The 25421-nt window shown below is 52.1% G+C and overlaps 8 protein-coding genes across 8 annotated transcripts; 4 read left to right on the forward strand and 4 right to left on the reverse strand.

Annotated features, from left to right (window-relative positions):
- Positions 1–171: 171 nt before the first annotated feature.
- BU25DRAFT_346343 (PLP-dependent transferase) lies at positions 172–1643 on the reverse strand (the record flags this gene model as incomplete). Its single annotated transcript, XM_033703092.1, has 3 exons — positions 172–611; positions 664–1289; positions 1342–1643. The coding sequence occupies 3 exons, from the start codon at positions 1641–1643 to the stop codon at positions 172–174; spliced, it is 1368 nt and encodes a 455-aa protein (XP_033559475.1).
- Positions 1644–2408: 765 nt separating this feature from the next.
- On the forward strand, positions 2409–5109 carry BU25DRAFT_118049 (uncharacterized protein). Its single transcript, XM_033700417.1, has one exon. It carries the CDS (start codon positions 2668–2670, stop codon positions 4927–4929), a length of 2262 nt encoding a protein of 753 aa, XP_033559476.1. The 5' UTR covers positions 2409–2667; the 3' UTR covers positions 4930–5109.
- A 3512-nt stretch (positions 5110–8621) lies between these two features.
- BU25DRAFT_346159 (uncharacterized protein) lies at positions 8622–9080 on the reverse strand (the record flags this gene model as incomplete). Its single annotated transcript, XM_033703079.1, has 1 exon — positions 8622–9080. The coding sequence occupies one exon, from the start codon at positions 9078–9080 to the stop codon at positions 8622–8624; it is 459 nt and encodes a 152-aa protein (XP_033559477.1).
- Positions 9081–10096: 1016 nt separating this feature from the next.
- On the forward strand, positions 10097–11042 carry BU25DRAFT_117978 (uncharacterized protein). The gene has a single exon (XM_033700416.1). The coding sequence runs from the start codon at positions 10201–10203 to the stop codon at positions 10711–10713; it is 513 nt and encodes a 170-aa protein (XP_033559478.1). The 5' UTR covers positions 10097–10200; the 3' UTR covers positions 10714–11042.
- A 952-nt stretch (positions 11043–11994) lies between these two features.
- On the forward strand, positions 11995–13769 carry BU25DRAFT_117976 (carbohydrate phosphatase). The gene has a single exon (XM_033700415.1). It carries the CDS (start codon positions 12320–12322, stop codon positions 13460–13462), a length of 1143 nt encoding a protein of 380 aa, XP_033559479.1. The 5' UTR covers positions 11995–12319; the 3' UTR covers positions 13463–13769.
- A 292-nt stretch (positions 13770–14061) lies between these two features.
- Positions 14062–15026, reverse strand: BU25DRAFT_412729 (retrograde transporter). Its single transcript, XM_033706861.1, has 4 exons — positions 14832–15026; positions 14758–14772; positions 14257–14670; positions 14062–14193 (listed from the first exon to the last, which is right to left on the reverse strand). Exons 1-4 carry the CDS (start codon positions 14886–14888, stop codon positions 14077–14079), a joined length of 603 nt encoding a protein of 200 aa, XP_033559480.1. The 5' UTR covers positions 14889–15026; the 3' UTR covers positions 14062–14076.
- Positions 15027–21004: 5978 nt separating this feature from the next.
- Positions 21005–22215, reverse strand: BU25DRAFT_372318 (uncharacterized protein). The gene is made up of 3 exons (XM_033704007.1): positions 22031–22215; positions 21589–21971; positions 21005–21523 (listed from the first exon to the last, which is right to left on the reverse strand). The coding sequence occupies exons 1-3, from the start codon at positions 22155–22157 to the stop codon at positions 21374–21376; spliced, it is 660 nt and encodes a 219-aa protein (XP_033559481.1). The 5' UTR covers positions 22158–22215; the 3' UTR covers positions 21005–21373.
- A 451-nt stretch (positions 22216–22666) lies between these two features.
- Positions 22667–23930, forward strand: BU25DRAFT_372321 (NAD(P)-binding protein). The gene is made up of 2 exons (XM_033704008.1): positions 22667–23429; positions 23494–23930. Exons 1-2 carry the CDS (start codon positions 22895–22897, stop codon positions 23892–23894), a joined length of 936 nt encoding a protein of 311 aa, XP_033559482.1. The 5' UTR covers positions 22667–22894; the 3' UTR covers positions 23895–23930.
- The last annotated feature ends 1491 nt before the right edge of the window (positions 23931–25421 follow it).

The raw sequence follows: 25421 nt of genomic DNA on the forward strand, positions 1-25421 counted from the left end.
CGGGTGGGAGCATAGCCACAAGATCCATCATCATTGCAAGACTCGAAATGCTTGGAGTTGAAAATGCGATACTATTTTTGGCGTGATACTCGATACATCGTCTACATGTAGCCGATGTTTTATCTAACCTTGTGACGTATATACAAGATACCTAGAAAGGGATTCTTACATCTATGCTTTGTGGCCAACCTCTGTCAACGCCTCCTTCAAGCTCTCAATAGCCTTAGTCAGGTCCTTGCGGTTAGGATCTGTTACGCTGACACCCATGTGTCCGCATCGGATGTACTTGGTCGCGATCTCCTTGTGCAGACCACCAGCGAAGATGACACCCTTCTTCAGCAGGTTGGGGAGGACGTCAGGGGGTGTGACGCCCTCGGGCAGGTAAATGGCGGTCATGCCGTTGGCCTGGTTCTCAGGCTTGGAGGCAAGCTGCTTCAGGCCGAAGTCTGCAACAGCCTGCTTGATCTTCTTCGACGCGGCCTTGTGGTCGGCGAAGCGCTGCTCGAGAGGTCGCGACAGTATCTGCTTGAGTGCTGTGTCAAGAGCGTGGACGAGCTGAGGTGATGGTGTGGCAAAGTAGGATGCCTTCTTGGCTTCGTAGTTCTGCATGACTGTGGATGAATTAATATCTGAATGTCGAAGTATATTTTCTGATGTACTTACTTGGTAGCCAGTTCTTCCATGAACCGAAGTAGGATGTGGGTCTTGTCTTCCTGTTCCTGAAGACCTCGATCGCCTTGCCAGATGCCATCAGGATGCTGAGACCAGCCGGGCACCCAATAGCCTTCTGTGATGCTGTAAGGACGACATCGAGCTTCCAGTCGTCAAAGCGGATCTCCTCAGAACCAACACTGCATACACCGTCGACAACAAGCAATGTCTCGGGGCTGACCTTGTGAACGAGGTCGCTCAATGCCTTGAGCTCGCTGAGCACGCCGGTAGATGTGTCGACATGTGTGACTGTGAGAATCTTGTACTTCCTCTCCTTGAGGGCCTTCTCAACCTCGTCAAGTTGTGGTCGGTCACCGATGGGTGCCTTCAGCTGTGTGACCTTGACGCCGTATGTCTCGAAGCAGTCGGCGAACGAGTCGGCGAAGTATCCAGTGTGAAGTACGAGGACCTCCTCGCCAGGCTCAGCCAAGTTGGCGGCGACCTGGTCCCAGCCGAGTGTGCCGGAACCGGAGATGACGAAGGGTTGCGAGGCAGGGTCAGTGGTCTGGAAGAGCTTGCGGAGGTTTTGAAGAACTTCGCTGAAGCAGTTGACGAATGGCTGGCCAACATGCGATTCACTGAGGGTGTATCAGTGTATGTTTCGAAGTGCCATTGGGATATGGATCCTACCTGTAAAAGCTCATGGATTTGAGGACTTCATCGTCGAACTCAATGGGTCCGGGGATCATAAGAGCTGGGTGGGGAGCCTGAGAGGATGCCATCTTGGGTGGTTGTTCTTTCTTTGGTAGTTGCTCTGGTTCAGGCTTTTTAAGTTCTTGAGGCTTATTGCGCTGTATGCGGTTGCCTTGTGCGTCTTCTAGATGTCCGCTGCGTTCCGTCGAAAAGGGTGTGTTCAGCTCGAAGAATGGTTTGGAGTCGAGGTGCTTGGAGAGTTGATTGAGGCGGGAGTTCGCCGCGGCTCGTGAGGTCATTCTAGATATGGTGGGGTAGCTCCGCTTACTGACGGAGTTGAGAATCGTAGACAACTGCCTCGCGGGGTAAGCCAGCTTGCCGGTCTCGGAGATATCGCTATATGTGAAGGTTGCCGGTAACGGTGCCGATTGTCAGCCTCGTGCAGGTGCACGAAGCAACGAACAATGCCTGAACGTCAAAGCAATTGAGGATGATTGAGATCCTCTGGAGTAAACTTCGCCTTCGTGAGAGATTGTTAGTCGCTCTGATTGGGCGAAAATCGTGACGACTCAATAATATGTCAAATGAGTGCGTGAAGTCCGGACGGCCTTTCGTCGAGAAATTTTTGGGATCACAGCAGAAGTAGTGAGAGAACACGTCCACGGGAGCGGCTCCGGATTCAGAAATGGGACGCTGCGACTCGGCAGATGGCTTGAAAGCACCCTGGGACTCCGATGAGCACTGACCACGTGACACCGTTTCCGAAGTTCACGGACTTTGCGGGGAGCTAGTCCGAATGAGGACATTTGTTTGGGTTCGTGCTGGAAACACAGCTGCAACGCCAAAGATCACTCGAGGATTACCACATCGCCAATCACATCAACAACCCACCAGCTCACTGTACATATGCTTTTCACCAATACTTAGTCAACTCGACACCAATACCACGAAACCTACGTAATTTTTGGATATCAACAACACCATGCGCGTCACTCGCGCCGCGCAGCGCGCCCAACAGGACGTGGAGGAGCCAATCGAGACGCCTGTAATCAATGAACGCGTCCTGAAGGATATCGAACCGAACGCATCGCCCGCAGTACAAATCGAAGAACCACTGCCCGCAAAGACGCCTGCAAAGACACCCGCAAAGAAGGGGAAAGGTAAAGGTGCAAAGAAAGGCGCCAAGGGCAAGAAGGCAAAGACTGAGGAAGAGGAGCTTGCGCAAGTTGTGGAAGACGCTGAGCGACAAGCCACAGTCAATCCTGTGAACGAGAGCGCGGATCAGAATTTGGCTCTGGAGCACACAGATGGTGAGTGACCGGGATGCCACTGTCATATCGTAAGCAGGGGTCAGCCACTAATATGCATCCAGATATCGCCCAGATTCCCAATAACGATGAACAGTCAAAAGCCCCACAGACTCCAGCAGTCCGACTTACACGCCGCCAACTAGCGAAGCTCGAAGAGGAAGAGGCACTCAGCAAATCTCAACGCGCACCGCCTCCTCAGCCAGAAGAGGTGGTTGAGGATGCCGCAGGAGAACCTGTGAAGCGAGTCGAAGTGGCTGTCGAACAGAAGGGCGACGTTGTCACTGAGGGAAGCGAAACACTTGTCGTGCCCGAAGAACCCACGAATCTCGAGCCTGAGCCAGCGCCAAAACCAGTGCGACTGACGCGACGTCAGCAAGCGAAGCTTGAAGAAGAACTGAAGCTGTCGCAAGCCGAGCAGCAAACACCACAACCCGAGCCCACCGAAGAAGAGGTTCTTGAAGAGATCGTTGCAGAGGCTCAGGCCGAGGCAGTCCCTCAACAGGAAGAGGAGGTGTCCGAGAGTGCCAACAACGATGTCAACGACGTCCAAGATGATATCGCACTGGTGGCTGTTGCAGAAGAGCAGTCGATCTCGCAAAAAGAAGTGACTGCAGAGCCGCAAGAGGACGAAGAAGAACACAAGACGGAAGTGCCTGAAGCCGTAGAAGTGGAGTATATTCCGAAAGAAACAGTAGAAGCAAGGCCAGCGATACCTTCAGAAGCCGAGTTCGAAGCAGACCTCGATATACAACCCCAGGATCCAGGTCGTGATGAGGGCACGCCTTCCGTCGAGATCACATCAGAAGCCGAGCCCAAGATGCTATCCGCCGAGAAGCCGTTCGAAGCATCCGTGTCCACACCAGTTAAGAACCAAGGATCGACTCGACGTACATCACGAAGCCCGTCAAAGTCTCCCATGCGTATTGAAGAGTCGATCTCAGCCATTGACAGACTTGAAGAAGACCTGGAGTCCATTGGCAAAGCCATACCAGATTTCGAACATTCCGACGACGAAAAGTCTCCACGGAAGTCCATGGAGCCCACCGCGTCACCGATTGCGCGGGGGAAGACACCGAGCAAGACATCTGCGAGGACACCTGCTAAAGCTCCTGCCCGGACTCCAGCCAAGGTCGCGAGTAAGACTCCCAGCAAGACGCCTTTCAAAGCACCCGTTGCTACTAGAGCGCCAGTTGCTGCGAAGGCACCTCTTCCTATCAGGATCTCGAGAGTACCAAGTGCAGCCCCTAAGAGCGTGAAGCCCACTACAACATCGCTTGCACGTGCTTCCAGCGTCCGCACCGCACCAAGCAAAGATGTTAGGAAGCCCTCGACCGAGACAGCCGACTACCTGGCGTCTAAGCGCCGCCCAATCAGTCTGTCCTTCCCGACGCCTCCTCCGCCGCCAAAAGGAAAAGCGCCAACGAAGCCCACATTCCAGTTGTCCAGTGACAATGTGGCAGCAAAACTCAAGGCGCAAAAGGAGGAGCGCCTGAAGCGGGAAGCAGAAGGCGCAGCTGCTCCGAAACAGCGACCGATCAGTATGCCACCGCCCCCCAAGTCGACAAAGCCACCTACGGTACCAAGCTTCCAACTCCCCGGCGAGGCGACAGCAGCGAGGTTAAAGGCCCAGAAAGAAGAACGACTCAAACGGATGGAGGAAGCGGAAAGAACCGAGAAGCCTACAACACGGCCTATCAGCATGCCTCCGCCGCCCAAGTCAAAACAACTTACCAAACCCAGCTTCCAGCTGCCGGGCGAAGCGACTGCTGCACGCCTCAAGGCGCAAAAAGAGGAGCGGCTCAAGCGTATGGAAGAAGCCGAAGCTGCAAAGAAAGCAGCCCTCGCTGCGCCCGTCCGGAAGCCCATTGCTCGCCGACCTCGAGAATCACTGCTGGTCAGAGACGCACCAGGAGTCAGCATCCCGCCTCCCTCCAAGGTCGAAGCACCGCAGCGCTCGACATCTCTCGTAAGCAAGCGCAGTAGCGTCATCGAGCCCTCGGCTTCGCGCTCAACATCCACCTCGTCCGCAAACCGGAACAGTATCTTGCTTGCTGCAGGCTCTAAGTCCACCGTTACGCCCGTCGATGCTGCAGCGCTGAAGGTCAAGGGCAAGCAGGTATTCAACCGTGACAGAATACAAAAAGAAGCGATGGAGCGTGAGAGAAAGGAGAAGGAAGAAGCAGCTAAGAAGGCGAGAGCTGAAGCTGCAGAGAGGGGCAGGATCGCGTCGAGGGAGTGGGCAGAAAGGCAAAGGAAGAAAATGATGGGTCAGTGAGCAGGCGCTGTTGGTCTGCGGCAGGCGTTTTGCTTTGATAAGGTGTTTAGGGTTTGGGTATATCCGGGTCTTGGGTTGCCGTTACTTGTTCTGGATACGTGGTCCTCTTCTGGGTACCTTTCGTCCAAAAGTCAATGAGACTTGTATACCTTTGTATGATCAGCTTTCTGCAGTTCTGAAAGCGATGCGTCGGCGCAACTGTGCCAGTACGGCTGGATGCCTGCCTCTGTCACCTCTTGAAGTCTGTTACATAATGTGCTCAGAAAGGTGCATGTTAGTCGTCGCATGTCGACCAATGCTCCTAGCTTCTGGAGACTAGTGACGCTGAAGTCTAAGCTCGCAGACGGGTGTCTAAGATTCACTAAAGGTCTCTAGGTTCAGAACAAAGGCTGGAAATGGTTGCTGCACTTAAATTTGTCTGCAGCCTAAGAAGGCGTTGGCAAAATTTTCGTTGAGCGGTCCAGGAGCCACCGACTCTTACATCGCTCAGCTGCTTTGAAAGGTCGAAGTCTGTGTGGACATATGACCAAGTGAGGGTCTCAATTGTAAACCAGCTCATGGATGCTACAAGTGTACACTCAAGGAGCAACGGGACATAGGCCGTGTTGCTGCGTGCTGTTCAACACCAATCGAGCGATATTGTAAATTGAAGTCTTATCGTCATGTCAGTCTGGTGAGCTCACGCTGTGCGGAACTCGCTATAGGCATCAGGATAGTCAGCTGGTTTTTGTCCGTATGACATGATTGATGTCAGGAAGACACAGCCACCGCTTCGTCGTCCGTCAACTGTGTGCCGTATCGCTCGATGCTGTCTCCATAGAGCGGATTTTGTAGAATCCACACGCCCAACATCTAGCGGCACGGGCGAACTGTGTCCACGGCTGTACCTGTGTCATGGTATTGTCCTACCGAGGCTTGATGTGTTGACTGTTAGCATATTGCAATGCCGAGAATAGCGCTCTCGCTGCCGACATCAATCGTACGACCGCAAGCCTGTCGTCGAAGCTCAACAACCCTGACGTGTCGTCGTCAGTGTTCTCGGACTCTTAGAACGCTTGCTGCAACATAGACGAACTGCTCATCTCTCAGGTCCGCGGGGGTATCTACCGGCCCTGCTGTGGGCGATGCTGCGACACCTCGATCGCGCGGGTGTGCACCAGCTAAAAGCTAGTCTCGTGTAGATCCGGCTGTAGGATTCCAGATCGAAGGCGATACACAGGGAGATCTGATGGGGCTGTCGTGGTGTGGCTGGGAATCACAATACATCATGATTGTGTGGAGGATCTGTGTGCCGTGTGCCCAGATGCCTTGTTGGGCAGGTTGGCGTCAGCCACGAATGTCCACGAACATTTCAAGGTCAAAAGATTTCTCTGCGTAGACGGAAAAATAGAGCATTGGTCGGAGACGTTGTCTGGGGAACTGTCATGAATATACAGGTTGTAGTGCCTGGCATGATGTTGATGTGCGGGGAGAGGAACAGCCTGTGCAAATACACAGTATCAAGAAATCGGGACATAGGACTGAGGAAATATTGAAGGGAGCCTGATTCAGCTTCTGGTGTGGATGAGAGGATGCCTGACGGCGCTTTCAGGAAACGTTGCGACGCCCGTTGCCCAAGAGCAAATGTAAATTGCACGTGCTTGGACAGACACGAGGCTGAAGTACCCTAGAGGTCGTCAGATCTGCGATTCAGTCAAAGTCTCTGCGCATCATCAACAAAATTTCTTTAGACACGATAGCTCTGCGTCAATGCGCCTTGGTGTTCCCTTTGACTCATTTGATCGCCCTTGAGCCTCATCAGCACGCCATATTGAATTTTCGTTAGGCTTTTGTCGGGGAGCAATCTGTGCTCTCCGATACAGCAGTGCGACGCAGGCCTGAGCTTGTCGTGAATGCGATGATCGGACCAAAAGTTGCGTGCAACGTGGACAAAATTCGTTGTTCGTTTGGTGCCTGCATCTTCCCGTCTCCGCCCACCGACTCGGTGTTATGGTGGACCCTTGGGCGTTGATAAAGTTCAAACTGTCGAGACATCCATGGATCGTGATCGCACATCAGGCTCGGAAGCAGCCGCCGAGCCCCTGTACCCCGTCGCAGGAGAAAAATGTTGCCTACTCTCAAGTGGGCTTTGGGATCACGCCGACGTGGTCAGAGGCCAGAACAGGATTTGGCAGCGTCGCACAAATAATCAGTCGACAAGCGTCAAGCCTGCAACACACGATGACATAATGTATCGGGATTGCTAGGAGCGGAGCCTAGGTGTCGTGATTGCTCGGGAGCCGACGGGGAATGGGCAATGTCCGGCTGCGCCTGCGCTTGCTGAGGCGAAGTGGAGCCCCGGGTGAGCTGGCAGGTTGGAAATAGCCAAGCAAAATTCAAGGAGTCAGAAGAAAATCTCTGCGAAACTGCACAGCTGTCACGACTGATCAACCATGCCCGGCGTTGGTGGATGAGGCATACAAAGAAACAGAAGTGTTGCGCCATAACGACCTGTCCGCCGATCGCAGAACTTGTCCGAAATGCCGCATGACTGCTCGCTGCGCGTGGGATGATTGCTTCGCTTGCTTGCTTCCTGCGACGCTATTCGGCGGCCCATCGCGTCCCCTGTCCAACCCCGCATTCGCAACGAACGGACCCCCTTATAGCGCAGGAGCGACGACCACTGAGCTGGAGGCCCGTAGTTGAAGGATGCACCAGAGGTCAAGGGACTGCAGCACTTGGGGCCCAGAGGACTGGAAGAGATACGGCGCCTGTTGGCTGCCACGGCTGCCTCCCGTGTTGGGTCGTTGAGGGTGTCTGCCATTTTGCCTCCCAGTGCCGTGAGAAGCGTTGAGCGGTGGTGAACGTCTGGATCGTCGCGAAAAATCTTCCTGGTCTGTGTGAGACAGAAGGCAGATCGTGACAGCAGCCACCACTTTGCCCATTGGGGGTGGACATCATGAGTTTGACGAGCTGGGGGCGGAGAAGGGACGGCAGCCATAGGCCTGGCCGCTGTTCTGTAGGGCGCCTTCAGAGCGCCAATCCCCGTGAGCTCAGTCATGAGGTCACGTGCGGAGTGTGCAATGTCCGCACCATAGTTTAGAGTCGGACAAGCGGTTGTGTAAGGCTGTCACTGGGACGTCACGAAGTTGCAAAAGAAAGGCGATCGTTGTGTGTTCGAACTGCGCCATGAGTGGATCTCATGGCAGTGCTTTCCATTGGAATGCCGAGGCAGTGACTACATAAGGGATGCTAGAGTAGAAATCGGTGCGTCATTAAACGCCCGTATGAGTGAGGGGATATCCGCCAACAAACACGCTATGCAGCATGTCAAAGCAATCCATTATCCTTGCCATGCCAAACACCAGGCTGGGAATGCTCGTAAACAAATAATGTACTCAAGTCCACGCCTCCTGTGGCCCGTTGAGGTGGATATATGTGCTTTTGATCGTACACCGCTCCGCTATGCGTAGATAGGAGATGGTACAATAGTAACGCAGATCAGCGATCGATATGATGAGTGAACTCCGAGGACCACGCCGGGTCCTATGGTTACAAGCCCGAGGCCGAGACCGAGATGCAAACCAAAAAGCAAAGGGTATGTGCGCCGAGTGTCGTAGTCATCCGGCGTTCCGTGGTTTTCGTAATGCCAAACTCCAGAAAATGATGAGCCCGTTTTGCAGAAAAGAGATGCTAAGAAAGATGAAGGCCGTTCAGTACTGGGTGTACCTCCTCTTCTGTTCTCGTGTCTGATCGAATGATCGCATGTAGTTGTTCAATTGCGATGCCGCCTGTGCGGTGATGCCCGACTGCGTTGTCGAAGAGTTGGATGACAGCGATGAGCGTGATGATGATGGTGTCAGGCTACGCGTCCCCGCAGTTGGTGGAACAAAGTACGAGCCATTCGCGGTAGTGTAGTAGTGGTACGGACTTGAGGGGCCCATGTCAAATCCTCGTGATGTCGATGGTGCCTTGTATTGCGAGAAGTTGACAGCTGGAGGAAGGTAGAAGCCGTTGTTGGAGGAGGATGTCGAAGAGGCAGACGATGATAGCTGTGTGGTCTGTTGCTGACCAGCCTTCTCTAGATCTGCTAACCTGCAGGCTTGCGAGCAGTAGGTGCCGCCCTCCATCTGCCGATCGCAGGAGAGACAGAAGTCGTGGGACCATTCCATCTGGGAAGTCATTGTGAATGTGAGGTTGAGATTGTGTTGGTGTGGTGGTGGAGTAAGCTGAGACGCTGACAAGGTAGTCGGCGGCTGGGTGGGGTAAGGTGGTGGTGGGAATGCTCAGATGGGACGAGGGAGTGGTTCTTTATGAAGTAGTGAGTCCTCAGACAGGAGTCATGGAAGGTTAGGGTCTTCAGCGGAGCTTTGTGGAGACAGGTGTTGCGGGAACAGGCGATGAGGATGTTCTTAACTGAGCGCTCAGGCACACAGCACACAGCTGACGACCTATCAGACCCTAGTCATGCAGGCCAGCTAGTCAACAGGGTAGTCCCACACATCTCCGCACAAGATGCAGGCGTGAGCATGGACCCACACTGCATGCCAAGAGAATATTTCTCAAGGAGCCGCCGCAAGCTGTGCCCTTGCGAGGCCGCTTGCTCATGCACCCCTCTTTCACCACCAGGCCCGAAGAGGAATGGCCGCGTTTCTGTCGAACAGGTGCAGCGCATTGGATTGCTATTCGCTCCGGCAAAGATTTGGCCACCACGGTGCTGCCAGCACGCTCTCGCTGCGCGGGAATGATTCGCTCAACGAAGGGGATTTTCGCTCACCCGCAGCGTCGAGTGCTGAATTCTACGGTATTTCACGCATGTGCGTGCTGCGCAACGTCAAACTCTGCCCCGGTACTCCACCCGGAGCGCACAGTGATGGGCAGACACTCAGGCAGCTTTTTCTCTTGTGTGACACCACTGCCAGAAAGCGTGATAGCAGCACGACCAGCCTCCTAAAATGACGAAGATCCAGTCTCCACTCGCCAGTCATCTGCTCTTCCGGACATGGCGGATGACGTGCAAACTTGGGTTCGGACGCTGCCTTTCCCGGAGTGTCGTGATCCAAAAGAGGAGCAAGAAGCTATCGGTTTCAGCAGTCATGGGTCTCCTCACGCCCATGCAATTGCAACACGCCGTGGGGTGACTGCGCGCTTCGCACTCAAGGCATCAATTACCGAGCAGCTGGCGCAATGGATTGTGTGCCTGTGAAACATTCATACCCTCGTCCTTCTGAAGGACGTTTTGCATGACTAGCCGACTCACTGAACTGAGCTCTGGTGTTCGCCATTTCGGTGATGATGGCGAGCAATTGCAATCCATGGATGCAGGGACCATCCGTCTCACCTGTCTCAACCCTGCAGCTGAACCAAAAAGTTTTGCATCTCAGGAAGTTCATCTCTCGTAAGCCTACAAAAGTTCTCGCTGGAATGTGCGCTGAGCGCTTTCAGCCTTGTGCAGTCAGCCATCATTCAAATGGCGACATCCGACAACGTTATCTGTCGCGATCACGGCTATGCTCGCTCTCAGAGCCAGAATTGCTCCGTACTCATTTGCAGCACATGATATGGGTGAGTCTAGCCTACGCCGCAATGCCGCTGGAAGATCTGCGTTGGACATGCCATGTCCAGTTGCCGTCCCGAGCAACCTCAACAGTCGTTCAACGTCTTCAATCTACCTCCTTTTCCGTGGAGATTAGCACATTTGCTGCCTCAGCGAAAAGTCTGCAACGCCTCAGGCATAGGAGGAGGTTCTGGCTGTCGTCTGGCTGTCGTGTTGACCCCCAGCGTCGGCCATACTCACCAATTTAGACTCGCTTGGGCCCTCGTCGTCCGCTTCAGGCACACGGCGAGGGCGAGGCAGTATTGATCGGTGGTCAGAAAGGAGCACTGCTTCACGAGGAATGCCTGTTTGGTAGGCCTCGCCGCTGTTCACGGCTAGCGAGCTTATCAGCATGCTCGTCTCTCAGCGCGCCTCGAGCACTTTTCGCTTCAGGAAGCGAGATAACGATCATGCTCGTTGCTCTGCCATCTGACCAAAGGAGTGAAGGGCATAGCGATGTTCGTCCCTGCAGGCTGTCAAATGCCTGTAAAGTTTAGTTCCCACAGGAACGCCATGGGAGTGACTTGCAGGTGAGGTTGGAATGCTCATTCGTCCGTCAAATACGAGGACGGTACAGGCGACTGCCCAGAAACCCCCACGTTGCTCACTTAAGGTTCAGCACGCAACCTTTACGGGAGGCATCGTGATGTCGACAGGCTGCAGGAACGGTAAGCGCAATCTACTCTTATCTTGATATCAATTGATCGCGGTTAACGAGCTTCACAACTCGTGAACCCCTCACTTTGGAGTGAACGCTATCGACCTCGAAACAGACCGTGACACGACTCAGCGGAGACCGCGTGGCACGCATGCAAGAGCAGTGCATGTCGGCCGCGGTTACCAGAAGAAACACCTTGAGGATGCACAGATGTGCGAATCACGCATTACCCCACGAAATGCGGCGGCCACCAGTCTCATTGGGACATGGCTTGCGACATATCAGTGGAGAACCATGCACTCAACACACCATCAGCGTCTTGAAACGTTGAAGGACCTCTATGGGCATTGCAGTCTTGTAGATCAGCTCGGTCAGAACAACCATTGCCCAATCCGCATCTGCAGCACTGCGGAGCTTAAGCAAGCACGATTCATGTATCTTAGTACTTCCAGAAAGCACTCCATGCATGCAATCTCAATGTATAGATACATACAATGCATAACCTAAAGGACGGCGACCTCAACCCAGCAAAACATCTATCCTGCACATCCAAAGCACAAACAATTCATACTTCCCAACGCAGTGTCGCCAAACATCGAAGCACGGATCACAACTATCCTGTTCAGGCAATCAATAACCAGCCTCACAGCCTCGCAGCCTCGCCTGTAGCGTGAATCTCCCGACTCGGGCCGAGCTTCCTTCATCGCTCCCGTCCCCGTTCCCGTTGTAAGGGCGACCCTGACGACGCGAGGCAGAAGCGTGCCTGAGCGCAAACGTTGCAACCTCAACCGATGCTAAAACAAATCTCAACGTTTAACAGTCTGCCTTAGGCTGCGGGTCTCTTTTTTATTGTTGATCGAGTCTGACGACGAGGCTTGGAGGTTTTCACTGCATCCTGAGGCTGTTTGCTCGCTTTCTAGCATGAAGGGCACGAGCCAGTTGTGCAGTCGTTGCGATTGACATCTCGCAAAACATCGCTCGGTACAGCAACTGTACAAGAAGAGAGCGCACATCATGGAGGAATCGGGCAATCGTAACTTTTTGCCGAGCACATGATGTTCACCTCACCTCATCAACAACAAAACTTTCACACCTGCAAAACGTGAAGCTGTAGATACTCCATCCACCAACTGACCCATCAGAACATCACAACCGCAATGTCATCCCACCCATATGCCGCCGAGCTCAGCCTCGCCCTCGCCGCCGTCCACAACGCCTCGATCCTCACAAAATCGGTTCTGCGTTCGCTGAAGAACCACGTCTCCGCCGAAACAAAAGCGGACTCGTCCCCCGTAACAATCGCTGATTTCGCCGCCCAAGCACTGCTCATCAGCTCCATCCATGCCGTTTATCCTTCCGACCAATTCCTCGGCGAGGAGAGCGCAGACGCGCTACGGTCAAACGACACGCTAGCAGACCGTGTCTGGGACCTTGTGCTACGCGCAAAAGCGCTCCATGCATCGCGTTCCCAAAATGGCCTCTCGCAGCACGAGAACGCCAATGCCGGTGCACAGACGCTGAAGTTCCCCGCGAGTAAAGAGGAGATGTTTGATCTTATTGATCTTGGCGGCAAAGGAGAGCAGACAAGTGAGGGCAGAGTGTGGGTTATGGATCCTGTGGATGGGACGGCGACGTTTATGCAGGGCCAACAATATGCGGTGTGTTTGTGCTTGCTGGTTGATGGACAGCAGACGGTGGGTGTTATTGGGTGTCCGAATCTGGCGTTTGATGTGGAGGGGCCGTTGGGGCAGAGCAGGTTGCATGAGGACCTTGTTGACGAGGCGGGGTATGGGGTTGTGCTGTCTGCAGTCAAGGGTCAGGGCACGTATGTCAGGGGTATGACGAAAGATGGATGGGGAGAGGCGCGGAAGGTGGAGCTGAGCACGTTGCCTGAGAAGAAGCTTGAGGAGCTCAATTTCGTGGAGAGCACATTGGGGAAGACCAGTCTCTCGCAGGAGGAGCACAAGGCTGTGTGTGAGCAGCTCGGTGCGCAATGGCCAGGGACTGTTATCTGGGCGCAGCAAGTCAAGCACGTCGCACTCGCACTTGGATCCACAGATGTCATGGTCCGGATCCCAAAGACAGTCGACAGATTTACCTGTGTATGGGACCACGCCGGCGGCCATATTCTCTACACCGAAGCCGGTGGACTGATCAAAGACTTCAACGGCGGGGATATCGACTTCGCACAGGGCCGTCACATCGCAGGGGAGCGCAACTATGGCATGGTAGCCGCGCTACCATCCGTGTTCGAGAAGGTGGAACGGGCCGTGAAAGACGTCCTCGCTCGGAGACTGTAGTGATGCGGAATGTAATGCAGGTGAGGATTCCCACGCGGTGCGAGGCGAAAGCTTGCTTGCTCGAGCCGAGTTGTACAGCTGTACGACCAGGGCTGCGCGGTTTCACAGAGCCTCACTGGACGGTCAGACCATCATTGCTATTTGCTAGGTGCTGGGTGCACCGCAGAAATGACAGAACGTGGGGTGGATCTGAAATGAACGCTCGCATGAGCCTCAGCTGAGCTACAGGGTCTGTTTCAGGGGAGTGACGAGTGTACGAGACAAAATATACACAAGTATGCAGTGGCTACGTGTTTGAACTTATGCCCGAGGTGCAGCAAACTTGCGTTAGATGCTGCGCCTAACCGTGAACAATCTGCTGTGCAGCTTCCGTGACACAGCAGAGAGGACTCGACACGCCCTGCTCGGGCATGTTCGTTGATTCGCAGGACAAACACCACGACTGCTGTGTTCTTTGAAGATGCATCTCTGTATCACACATGCACTAAGATGGCCGTTGATTCGTGCAAAAGACGACGAGGCCGTCGTGTTATTCGAAGAGGCATCGCTGCATCGCTGCATTGTGTATGCGCTGAATTACCGCTCAGTTATCGTCTAATGACACGGGATCGTCTCTATGCTGCACCACCGCCGTTCTTTCTGAACGAAACCTTCTCCACTGCGACATTCTCATTCCCTTCCGCATCCTTACGTAGCTGGTAGACGTATAACACAAGGACGTCACCTTGAACCTGTACCGCAGTTAGCCGGTCGTTGCACGATTGCTTAGCACCTCTGCTGATAGACAAACTCACGTCCATAAGCACGAAGCTTGGCGTGGGATCTTCGTCTTCTGTCCACCACCCTGTCGTCATTGCACCTGTAGCACTTCCTGGGTTCACGAAGAACTTGCCCTCCATCTCGTATGCCTCGAACTTGTGTGTGCCGCCCCATAGCAGGATGTCGACGTCCATCTGCCGTGCTGCAATCAGCAAGCTGTCGCCATCGCCGGGTGGTATAATCGTGTGGCCGTGTGTGAAGCCTATGCGGAGCGATCCATGTGTGACAACTTTGGAGAGGGCGAGGTTTGGTGCTTCGACGTCAAAGTCGCCCTTGACGATTTGTAGGTCGGGCGCGATGCCTCGCAGGAACTCGTACGTTTCTCGATCTGTGATGTTGCCAAGGCAAAGAATTTGCCCAATTTTGCCAGGCGCAAGGAGCTTCTTGAACTAGATAGGGTGTAAGTCGCGGCGCAATCCAAGGGAGGATATAGGCGTAGGTTGTTGTTGATACTGGGATATAAGGGCAGTTCATACCTTTGCCGGGATGTCCTATGTAGCCTGTAAGTTTGTGAGGTCTAGCATTGTATACTGATAGTATAGGAACATACTGCAGCGCGATCCGGGATGAACAGGTCACCGAGGACCAGCACCAGTCGCGAAGCCATCGTGGCTGCCTATAGTACTTTTGAGGCTATCTTGAGGTATAATCTGACAGCGAGTATACAGGCGACTCAAGATCCGAGAACAAACAGTACAATGAGTACCTCAAGCGAAAGATGGTGGGGTTACAAGTGGAGTGGGAGGCTGAAGCTTGGGGAAGCTATGCGGTCACTCGGCGGTGGGTGGCAGATTCACTTGGCAGGCACGCATGGAGCTAACGCCAGTTCCACCTTCGCCTCTACATCAACTTCACAACGCAACATGAACTCTCTAGTGTCCTCTTTGAGTCCATCGTTTCCTGTTAACGCGACTATGTTTTGATCAGAGCTATGCAACAGCAGCACATGAGCCGTGTAGGACGGTAATATCGGTGAACAGCATCGTCCAGAACAGCCAAAAGGTGTGCATATGCCCTACGTTCGTCTAGGACGAGTTGTCTCTCGTTGTGTCGAGATCGCGCACGGCTGTATTCTGCTCCTCCAACGCAAGTCTGTATTCCTTTCTCTTTCCGTCCTCTGAAGTTGGTCACTACAAGCGAGGACCTATTTTCTGTTCTTCCATTCTTCGCCGCCTATATTCCAGCACATCCATCTGTCTTTTGGCTTGTATGAACACACCAGCTCAAAGAACAGTTTTCCGAGTCTCAAGACTGCTAGGCTAACATCTTGTCGACCACTTCTCACAGCGCGATGAAGTCAGTAATCAAGAATTGGGACTGGTGTCTCCTAAGTTGCGACAAGAGTGCTTGGAGAATACAAGAGCTTGTTAGACAATAGTAGTATGATGCTCGTCCATAATCTGAAGATGTTACTTAATTGGGAGACTTACGCAACCTGCGCAGAGCGCTCCCTGGAGGTTGACCTTGGTGAGTTCTGGGCTGGGTTTTCGAACGGTACAAGAGACAACCTTCGAGAGATCCATGGCCGCGGAGAAGTCATGCAAGATACAAGATAGTATATTCCTAACTTCCATCTCGAAATGACCGTCACTAGGGTGTGCAATAATTCATTTCCTCTTGCTCCGATGGGGTAAGCAACCCCATCATTCCAACTCGCCCATACCAATCAATGAACAGTGAAGTATGAGGGCTCAGATTGGGTCAATTTGATGCGTTTTTCAAGATGAAGATATTAATATTAGTGCTGAGGCTTATATACAGTTGTTTATAATGTTGTGAGCCTCACCAGAGGTCGCTACGGATCTTCTCACCACCATTGACTTGAAGCTTTGCGCACCTTTCAGGCATCTCCCTGATACTCCTCTGCACTCTCATACTTTGATTTGACAGGCTTCTGGGGGGGGGGGGGGTTTGGCATCCCCAGCATCTCCACTTCATCATTGTGGAAGCCAAGTTTGCTCTTTCTCCACCAGTTGACTGAGGCGTACATGTGAAGGGTGAGGCTTGAACGTTTCTTCTTCTTCTGTGAACAAATATTGCCATCAGCAAGGCGTTTCCTATACCTTCTGAGGTTCCTTTTTCGTTGAAAACATTCAGTTGGATTGAAGTGAGCCTCATCAGTGAAGTGCACCTTATTCCAGTAGTTCATGACTGTATGGTGCTTGTGATCCCAGCCATACTTTCCCCTCAGTATCTTGTTGGCCTTTGAGGATGTCTTCTGAAAAGGCAGCCATATACAAACGAGCATCCTCCCTGACTGATAAATTATATTGGAGAGAGCGAGGGGCAAGGTTGATACCCATTTGGTACGCCTGAACACCCAGGGGCGCTTCATATTTGTGGTGTTGTTCATCATCAATGAGTGCTTGAATCTGCTTCAGAAGTACTGTGAAGAAGTGACCAAGTTTCCTTCTTCCTTTTGCTGCTGCACGCTTCCTAACTCTTCTCTCATCATTCCAGTGTGCTCGGCCCTTCACCCACTGCCGTCCAGTCCTCGTTGTGATGCCGTGTTTGTCAGCTATCCGCTTCAAGGTCTCTCTACCCTGTTGTTGGTCATATGCCTCAAAGTAGTGGGAACGCTCAGAAACATCAGGTTCCTTGAGGCTATGGTCTTGTTCTGGGGTCTTTGACAATTCACAGGAACTCATTTTTATCAAATGATATCAATACAGGAGTGAGTTGGGGGTGTGTGAAGGTGGGTGGGTGATGGGAGCTCGTACTCAGCCTTGGCTTGGCCAAACATGGGGCATGGATGCGCGACTCGGGTCGCGAAATTGAATCTTCTTTAGGTGAGTAACCTCTTGCCTTTATCTTCGAAAGAACATACTTTGGACAGGGCATGCTTGCATACGATCTCTTCAGCGAGACTATATCAAAGATATTGATACTCTAAGGGAACAAGTTCAGGAAGAAGCATTGAGATTCTCAGAGCACCGTGCGACTGAGATCTTTCTACGGAAACGAGACGGAGAAGAAGCCAGAGAGATCTAGAAGGGCTCAGATCACGGGCCTGTAACCCGGATGTCCTGCCAGCGTCACCGGAGAGGAGTAAATAGGTACTGTGAAGCTCAGGGAGATAACGATGGAACCAACTGATCGCGGATCGAGGCAACACAGTGTTGGCGGGCGTGTCGACGAGCTTGGACGACGTTTCGGCGCTTTCAGGGTCGCTGCGGCATTTTATCTGGCATTGGTAAAAATGTCCACAGGATTTCAGGCTCGCAGTGGTCTCAGAATGTGTGGAGGCCGGAGCTCTTGGAGCTATAGCTTGAGGCTGGAGAGGAGGAAGGAAGAAGGAAGTTACTTCCAGGAAACGAAAGGATCTAATCGTGTTATAAAGATCCGTATGTTGATTGAAGGACACGCCAAAGAGTATCTTGGTTTGATAATGTCTATAAACCGACTGATCACAAAACAAGGTCTGTCACGAGCGGTATTTTCAAGCAAAATGATGGATAATGTTCAATCTATACACTAGCTAAATCATATCGGATATCTGACTTTCATTTCATCGTCCCAACTGCATCGTTTTCCACATATGCAACTCGTATGCAAGCCCACAATCTGTCTCTCTGACTGGACGTCTTACCTCAATGTGAACAGGGAGAGCGCATAAGCTCTTCGACCCATTCAAGCATCAACGCACTTATGCGGGAGAAGCAGTCTGGTCAGGACGAAGAGCACATTCAGCGTTCTTGAATGCCGGGTTAAGCTTGCCAACAGGCCAGTCGAGCAGCGTAAGAGACAAGGTAGTAACGTCCGACAGGCTGGAAGGAACAGGCTGGTAGGTGCACGGCAGTTGAACCAGTTGTCTGGAATACGCTCGGGGCCGGCCAGCCAGTTGCCGTTGGAATCCTGATTGGTACCGAAGAAGAAGGCTATGGTCTTAAGATCGGGTACATCCTCAGGGCCGTAGCTAGGGAACAGCTCGTATAGGAAGAAGGAAGCTCCGTAAGGCAGGAGAGCGAGGGGGCCGAAGAAGAAGTTGACATTCTCCTGGACGGTGGTATGTTAAAAGGTCGCCCACTGGAGTTCATCTTGACGGTCTCTGTCCATCCGTGACGCTGTACTGTGATGAGTCTCTGAAGCATCGGAAAGCTTGCATTAGAGTTAAGCATCGGCGCGTCGGCGGCTATTATTGCCCCGCCTTTCGTGCTCCCCATTCGAACATGTCCCGTCGCTCAATCTTGGCTGCTTGGCCTCAATCATGTCAGCTTCCGAGCCGTTCGATGCTGATAGAGGCAAGTTAAACCCGAAAGACCAGATAATCGCATACATTATCGCAACTACCCAATCAGGCCCGCAGTTGAGGTTTTGGAAGAACTCGTAACAAAATTCCGTGACCTGGAGTGGATTCCTATGAGATATGATGGTGCCGAGCCAGAAATAGTCGCCAGTTATTACGATGAGGACGAAGCTCATCCAAACGCGGTATGTGGGTACTTTTGCCAAAGTTATATGGATGGTCTACTGAGTTGTTTCAAAGTACACCAACGCCAAGAACATCCTCCGCAGCCAATTTGGCTGGCCGGACAACTTCGACAAGGAGAAATGGAACAGGCAACGAAGCAATATCCGGAAGCAGGTATTGAACCGACACTGATCAAAGCAAGATATCTGAAGAGAAGACCGTTTGACATGTGTCCTCCTTTGCTACTCTGTACCAGTTGTGCTTTCCGCTTCGCAGAGGGGCACAGAGATGGCGCAGCTGTCGATAATATACGTAGATGTAGCGAATCATTACTAATGGGTCTTCCTGTTGAGCTTGCTCAATTTCACTTGAATATCGTCAGCGTTCAACATGTGGCATCCTACATCGCACGTTCTATACAGGTGTGGGTTTCTGAGATCGTGCGTTCTGGTAAGAACGGATTCCAGTTTGCCTTTCACAACGCCTTGTTGTCCTTCTCTCTTCTACATCATCAAGCTGACACTGAGAAGTTTGGCAACACTCGTGGCACTGGAGAGAGTTGCTGCGCAGACCAACATGACTTCGGCGTACTATGGTCAATCGGGCTTCAGGGAAAGGCATGCTCTTAAAGAGCTCCGCACGAGTCAGCCACCCAGCTGCTGTTGTAGCAGCGGCGAGGCGAGCAACTGCGATGGCCGAGCCAGTGACGCGCGTGTAAGCAAGCCAGGAGCTGACGATTGTCTTGAAGTGCAGAAAAGATCTCTCGGTGTCCATGTTGCCGGTATACGGCGTCGTTGGACGTGGAGCACTTAAAATACCGTAATGCGGGATTGTTTGTTGCATGCCTCACGTGACGTCAGTCACGGCCCCGATCCGCAGCCCTCAGCGGGTGAAGATTTGCAAACCTCTATCACGATTGAGTGTCACAGAGGTATGTAAAATTGGTTAATCCCGGATATTGGCTGTATACGGGTCAGCAGGATCTCAGCTGGTATAGATGGAATGCCGAAGACCGCACCTTAGATTGTCATCAAGATCTAGAAGGTGCATGGTGGACCCCCACTGTGCGCACAATCAACAGCGTCACTTCCAAAATCCACACACGTTCAAAAACCAGGAACCGCCTTCTTGCAACATAGCTTAGCATCACACTGGAACGTCACAACATGCACAGGATCATACGACCTGCTTTCAACAAAACTTAAATAGGGTTGTTTTATATTTTCAAAAAGAAGCGATACGTAAGGAATATTGACGAGTTTTCCATCTTCTTCAACCTCACAGCACAGCTGCGATGGCCAACGAAAAGGGTCGCGTACACCGGAGGTAGTGAAATACCGGCGACACTGTGCCAACGACTATGAGCAAGCCCAGGGAGTCGTCGACTGTGTACAAAAATAAGGATAATCGTATATGACCTCGTAAGGTCGTTTTAGCGATTAAACTAAAAAGAACAGATACTACACTTGATCTAAGCCAAAAGGCAAAGAGAGCTAAAGAAAAAACGAGGAGGACGAGGGCGCGCAAGTTTATATATGCGCTGGAAAAACGCTAGGCGCTAGTGCGCCGTTGCTGGGTGAACGAAGAAAAGTGGATAGGTGGGACACACGTGAGCACGGTTGCCTGTACGAGAAGGTTGTAGTCGTCAGTGATGACTGCGAGATTACAGGCAGTTACTGCACGTGAATCGCCACAAACGTAGAAAGTCTAGACGAAAGCTGGTGCTTCAACCAAGCCGTAGCTGCTTGAGGTGGGTTCGAAATTGTGTGGAGCACGAACAACCTCACTGGGAATATTCAGCCGAGCATGGAATAGTGTCAGTATATACTTTGCAAAATGTGAGTGTATGATTGAAGAATCGCAAGGAAAACCAAAGGCCACGTGAACCTCCTTTGCCTGGCTTTTTCTGTGGACAAAATGGCAGGGTCACAGCCAGACGAGTGAGTAATTTCACGTCCGTCGAAGCTGCTTGGCGATTATCAAAGCTAGCATCACTGTTGACTGAAAAAGAATCCTGCATGTGGGCCTGCGAGTTACATGCGTGGTACCTAGAATATCCAGGAGTCCAGACGAAAGCTTGAAGATTTTAGAACTAAAAGTCTGAGTGTATCGAGGGAACATCGTTGACAACCTTGACCAGACAGTGAACACAGGTGGACGCACCCTCAACCGCTGACCACGATTCGTCCAGAAAAGGGGATAGCTGGTCGCCACATGAATGCTCGCTGTCTGTCCTTGACTGTTGAAACACTGCTTAGATAAGACTCAATCAATCAATTCACGTGCGACGAAGATGCCTGGCAACAACCAAAATCGGCGTCACTGTCGAGCCCATGAGCGCCTTGCACAAAATCAGGCAGTGCTAGCAGTTTGGATGCCTCCAGTTCTCTGTATTGTGTTGAGCTTCCATAGGATTTGCCCTTAGATTCTCCACTGAACTTGTCGAAATTTGCCCATGGCTTTGTCAAAGACCAGTTGCTGAGCAAGAACCTGGCACGTAGCTCATGGTCGAGAACGTATCCGAGCTAAGATGCTTCGCTCCATTCAATGTCAAACGCTAAACCTGATGCCTTTTCCAACGCCGGAGCCTACAGTACAATGCATCGATGCATGTGACCCAGCATGCCTCTTTTCCGTCCCTGTATGGTATTGCCACATCCAACCATCCCCAACCTCGTAACTCATACAAGCTTCTGCTTGACAAAGAATGCTCGCAGGTGCGTCAGTTGCCACGCGCAAGTGACACCAAGTACAGCGAGTTGGATCAGGGTCCATCGGACGACACGGGAGTTCGTACTCTCAGATTGGTCGCGGAACTCGGCTTCGCGCTCCTGTATGATTGTTAGCAACTTCTTTGACGCTTCTTGGTGCGGCATGTGCGCTGGGGGCAACTTACCCTCTGGAAGATCTGCTCGCGCCTGACATCCTGTAACCTCGAGTTCAAGTCCTGAACCTTCTCCACCAGTGTCTGGACATGGGCCTTGTCTGTGCTCTCGATTCTACTTGTCTCTCCAATAGCCATATCCAGTGTGAACTTGACGGAGCCGTGGATGCCACTGCCCAACCATCCTCCGCTCTGCACATTCTGAGGAGTAACGCAAATGCGGTGCTGTCCGGAATCGGCAGCGCTGAAGGTGAACTTGCCCTCACGAGCACCACGTTGGGCGACAATGCGGTGGTTGTTGTCGAACGTCTCCTCAACGGTGATGAAGACGCCTACGTCTGGCTTCGATTGGAAGGACTTGGTCGCATCGTCCCATACTTCGGCGTGGTAGTGGCCTGTATACTGTTAACCTTGACCTTCTAGCCGGCTGCTAGAAGCCTCAGAGTGGTCGTACCAACGACTAGAGTATCTTTGGGAAGCTCCTCGAAGAAGCACTTCTGGACTGCGCCGTCAATGAAGAAGTGCAGCGCCTGAGCGGGAATTGCCAGCGCAGCGGCGAGCAGTACAGTAGGTTTCCACATGGCGATTGCTTTGCTCCGCAAAAATTGTGCGTGTGCGGAGTCTGTGGGCTTGTTTGCTGAGCGCTCGTGAACCTTGAGGCTGCGGTGTCGCCAGGTGGTCGATTAAAGTGGCCCGTGCATTATCCCTTAGAAACGCGTCAGGATGGTCATTCTTAGTCTTCTCTACCAGCAAACACATGGAGCATGTTCATGCAGAACCATCGCGGTCAGGCTTATTTGATACCTCTCAAGCTGAATACGATGGCTAGTTGAGAGCGGTACATATTAACTGGAGCCCTTCGAGCGTCATCGCTTGGAGGCAAGAAGTCTTAGTACCTACCTAGGTATACGTATGCTGTAGGTGCTCGTCTTACTACAACGCATAAATCAATCAAGCACTCATCCACGGATTGCTGCGACTACTCTGTTTAGTCTCGAGTCAGTCCTCGCTGTTTCGATTCATCTCCGCGCAGGCCGACCCCGCATGTCCGTAAGCGTGGACGACATTGACCATTTACCTAGGTAAAAGCGTATCAGTTCCAATCTCATAGTCACTCAATTTCTGACTTCTTCATTACTCAAACATCAACCGTGCTTCCTTCCTCTGTTCTGTGACATTTACGGATATCCTCTTCCTATTGGCAATAACGCCTACTCAGGAGTCGAGTATTGCTTCAGACCTCGGTTCAACTCAATATCCAGTATCAACATCGTCCGGCATCAACAAGTTCGACTAACAACCTCACACAATATCCAAAATGACGATCTTCGAACCCAATGCCCAGGCCTTCACCACCCTGAAAGCAACACCCAAAACCATCGTAATCACAGGCGGTTCCTCCGGGATCGGTCTCGCAACAGCCCACCTCCTCTCCACCCTCAACCCTGCCCACAACCTCGTCCTAATCGACCTCAACCCGCCACCTTCGACATTCAAGCACGATCCCTCACACCTCCTAGTACACACCTGCAACATCACATCCTGGGCCGCGCAACGCTCTGGCTTCGAAGCGGCTTACTCACGTTTCGGGAGTATCGATTGCGTATTCGTAAATGCCGGGATCGCGGAGTATGGCGAGCAGTTCTTCACTGATGAGTTGGATGCTAATGGGAAACTGAAGGAGCCGGATCGCAGAGTGCTGAATGTAGATATGGATGCAGCGAGCGACACGACGAAACTCGCTATTCACTATCTGAGGAACAATCAGGAGGGGGGTGAGATTGTGTTGACGGCGAGTTTGGCAGGGTATTTGGCGAGTGCTGGGGCGCCGTTGTATAGTGCTGCGAAGCATGGTATGTCTCCCTTAAATCATGTGGAGTTGGTGTGGATAGGCGTGGGTGCTGACTTGGTGTGAAGGTGTTGTGGGACTCATGCGTGCGCTCAAACAGGAGTGCGCCAAACTGGGTATATCTATCTCGGTGATTGCTCCAGGTATCACGGTCACGCCTATCTTGACTAGCAACAACAGGCGTCTGAGCGCTCCACCGGATGTGTATGCGAAGGAGATGGCGGCTAAGGGAGTGCCTATCAATAAACCCGAGAGCATCGCGCTTGCGGTGTGCTGGCTTTTCAATGAGCAAAGCAAGGCGAATGGCGCTGGGCTGCTGATCCAGGGAGACAAATTTGCGGATCTGGAGCGAGCATTGGCGAAGAGCAGAGAGCAGTGGATGGGGAAGGAGATGTTGGCACTGTTTAGGGGTGGGCGATCGGCGCCGCTTTTTGATCGCTTGGGGACAGATACAAAGGCTAAGATCTGAGACAAGAGAACTTAAGCTGGGAATATTAGGTTCTAGCTCGTTCGAATCGATGTTGTCACATGTAATAGAAGAAGTGTGGTGAGTATGATGCGGATGTAAAGAGCTAATCATGCCTGCCAGTGAATCATTTAACTGTACCGATAATGTGGACAGCCAATCTCGCGCGCATCAAGGATTTTCCTGATTATTTCGGGCTGTGCAGGACTGGAGCCGTCAAGGTGATGTTTGGCGGAAATTATCTTGGAGCAATTAGATTCGTAGCAGCCTGAAATTTGCGGGCTCGGACAATGTGATTAAGCTAGACCCATACGTCCCCAGTCTATGACCTCTCCGGACCCAGCGTGCTTATATGGCCACACCAATCCGCTGATCTTCCTAGCCCGAGCTTCAGTACCATGCAGCCAACGCTCATCCTCCTCAGTCAGTTCCCGCCTCCACTGTCTCGTAATGCGTAACTTCGTCCAGCCCTTGTATCTAACCTGAATGATACAGCACGATGCGGCGCACTCAGGGTTCTTGTAGTAAATCTCCTTTGACATGCTGCTATCTTTAAGAAGAAGGACATCAAGTTCTTGGTGCGGAAGATCAGAAAAGGGTTCTTCTTACGGAGTATGTCTTTGAAGAATCCGGGCTCGGTATGGGGACACACATAGATGTCCCTTGTATACAGAAGAGCGTAGCGGATTGAGTCACAGGGCCGTCTTATGCCGTAACTGTTGCAATGCAGGTCAACCAGAACCGTCGTTGTCATATGAACGTAGTTGCTATTAATGGTTTTGCAACGGTAGGTTCGTGGGTGGCGGTGATAGTACGGAGTGGGTGGTGTTCGGTGAGCATTTGGTGACGGGGAAGATGCCATGAGAATTGGAAAGAAGACAGGTATCATCTTGATTGATGTTTGTGCATGAGGAGAGAAAAACTAATGATGTGCAGCGGAGCGTTGGTGAAAGGCTTCTTTCGAAGAGCGGAGAAGTTGGGATCCATGGTTCTTAACTTGCTCGACCCAGAAATTCGATGTCGAGGGTGGAGGACTGCCAGCCTTTAATAAACAATTTGCCCAAAAACAAGCAACTATGTGGAGGACTTCAGGGCGCGTCATCACGAGATTGATTGATTGATTGATTGATTGATTTAACGTCCTATGTGAGTCTGAGACTATGGAGGACGAGTGGAGCAGTAGCTCCACTGGTAATGCAAAGTTGTAGATACAAAAGGTTGGGTTCACTCAGAGTACAAGGGATGGTATCATCACGAGATATAACGTATGAAGGTTTGTGGTGCAGTGTGACGACCGATGGATTATATCTTGCGAGCTGGTGTTCTCGCTCGTGGTGGGCGCGAATGAAGAAAGATGCTGGTCGCCGCTGGTCACCGTCGCGCTCGTGACATTCATGAAGCACGCGTGTTGGGGACGCGCTGGACAGCGAACTGAACGCGCGCGTGTATATTTTGAAAGATGATGTAGACAGGACATTGTGTGATAGACGCTGTTCGAAGGGCTCATTGATAGAGTTGGAAAGAGGAACA

This window comes from Macroventuria anomochaeta, assembly GCF_010093625.1.
Source record: "Macroventuria anomochaeta strain CBS 525.71 unplaced genomic scaffold BU25scaffold_26, whole genome shotgun sequence".
Lineage (NCBI taxonomy): Eukaryota > Fungi > Ascomycota > Dothideomycetes > Pleosporales > Didymellaceae > Macroventuria > Macroventuria anomochaeta.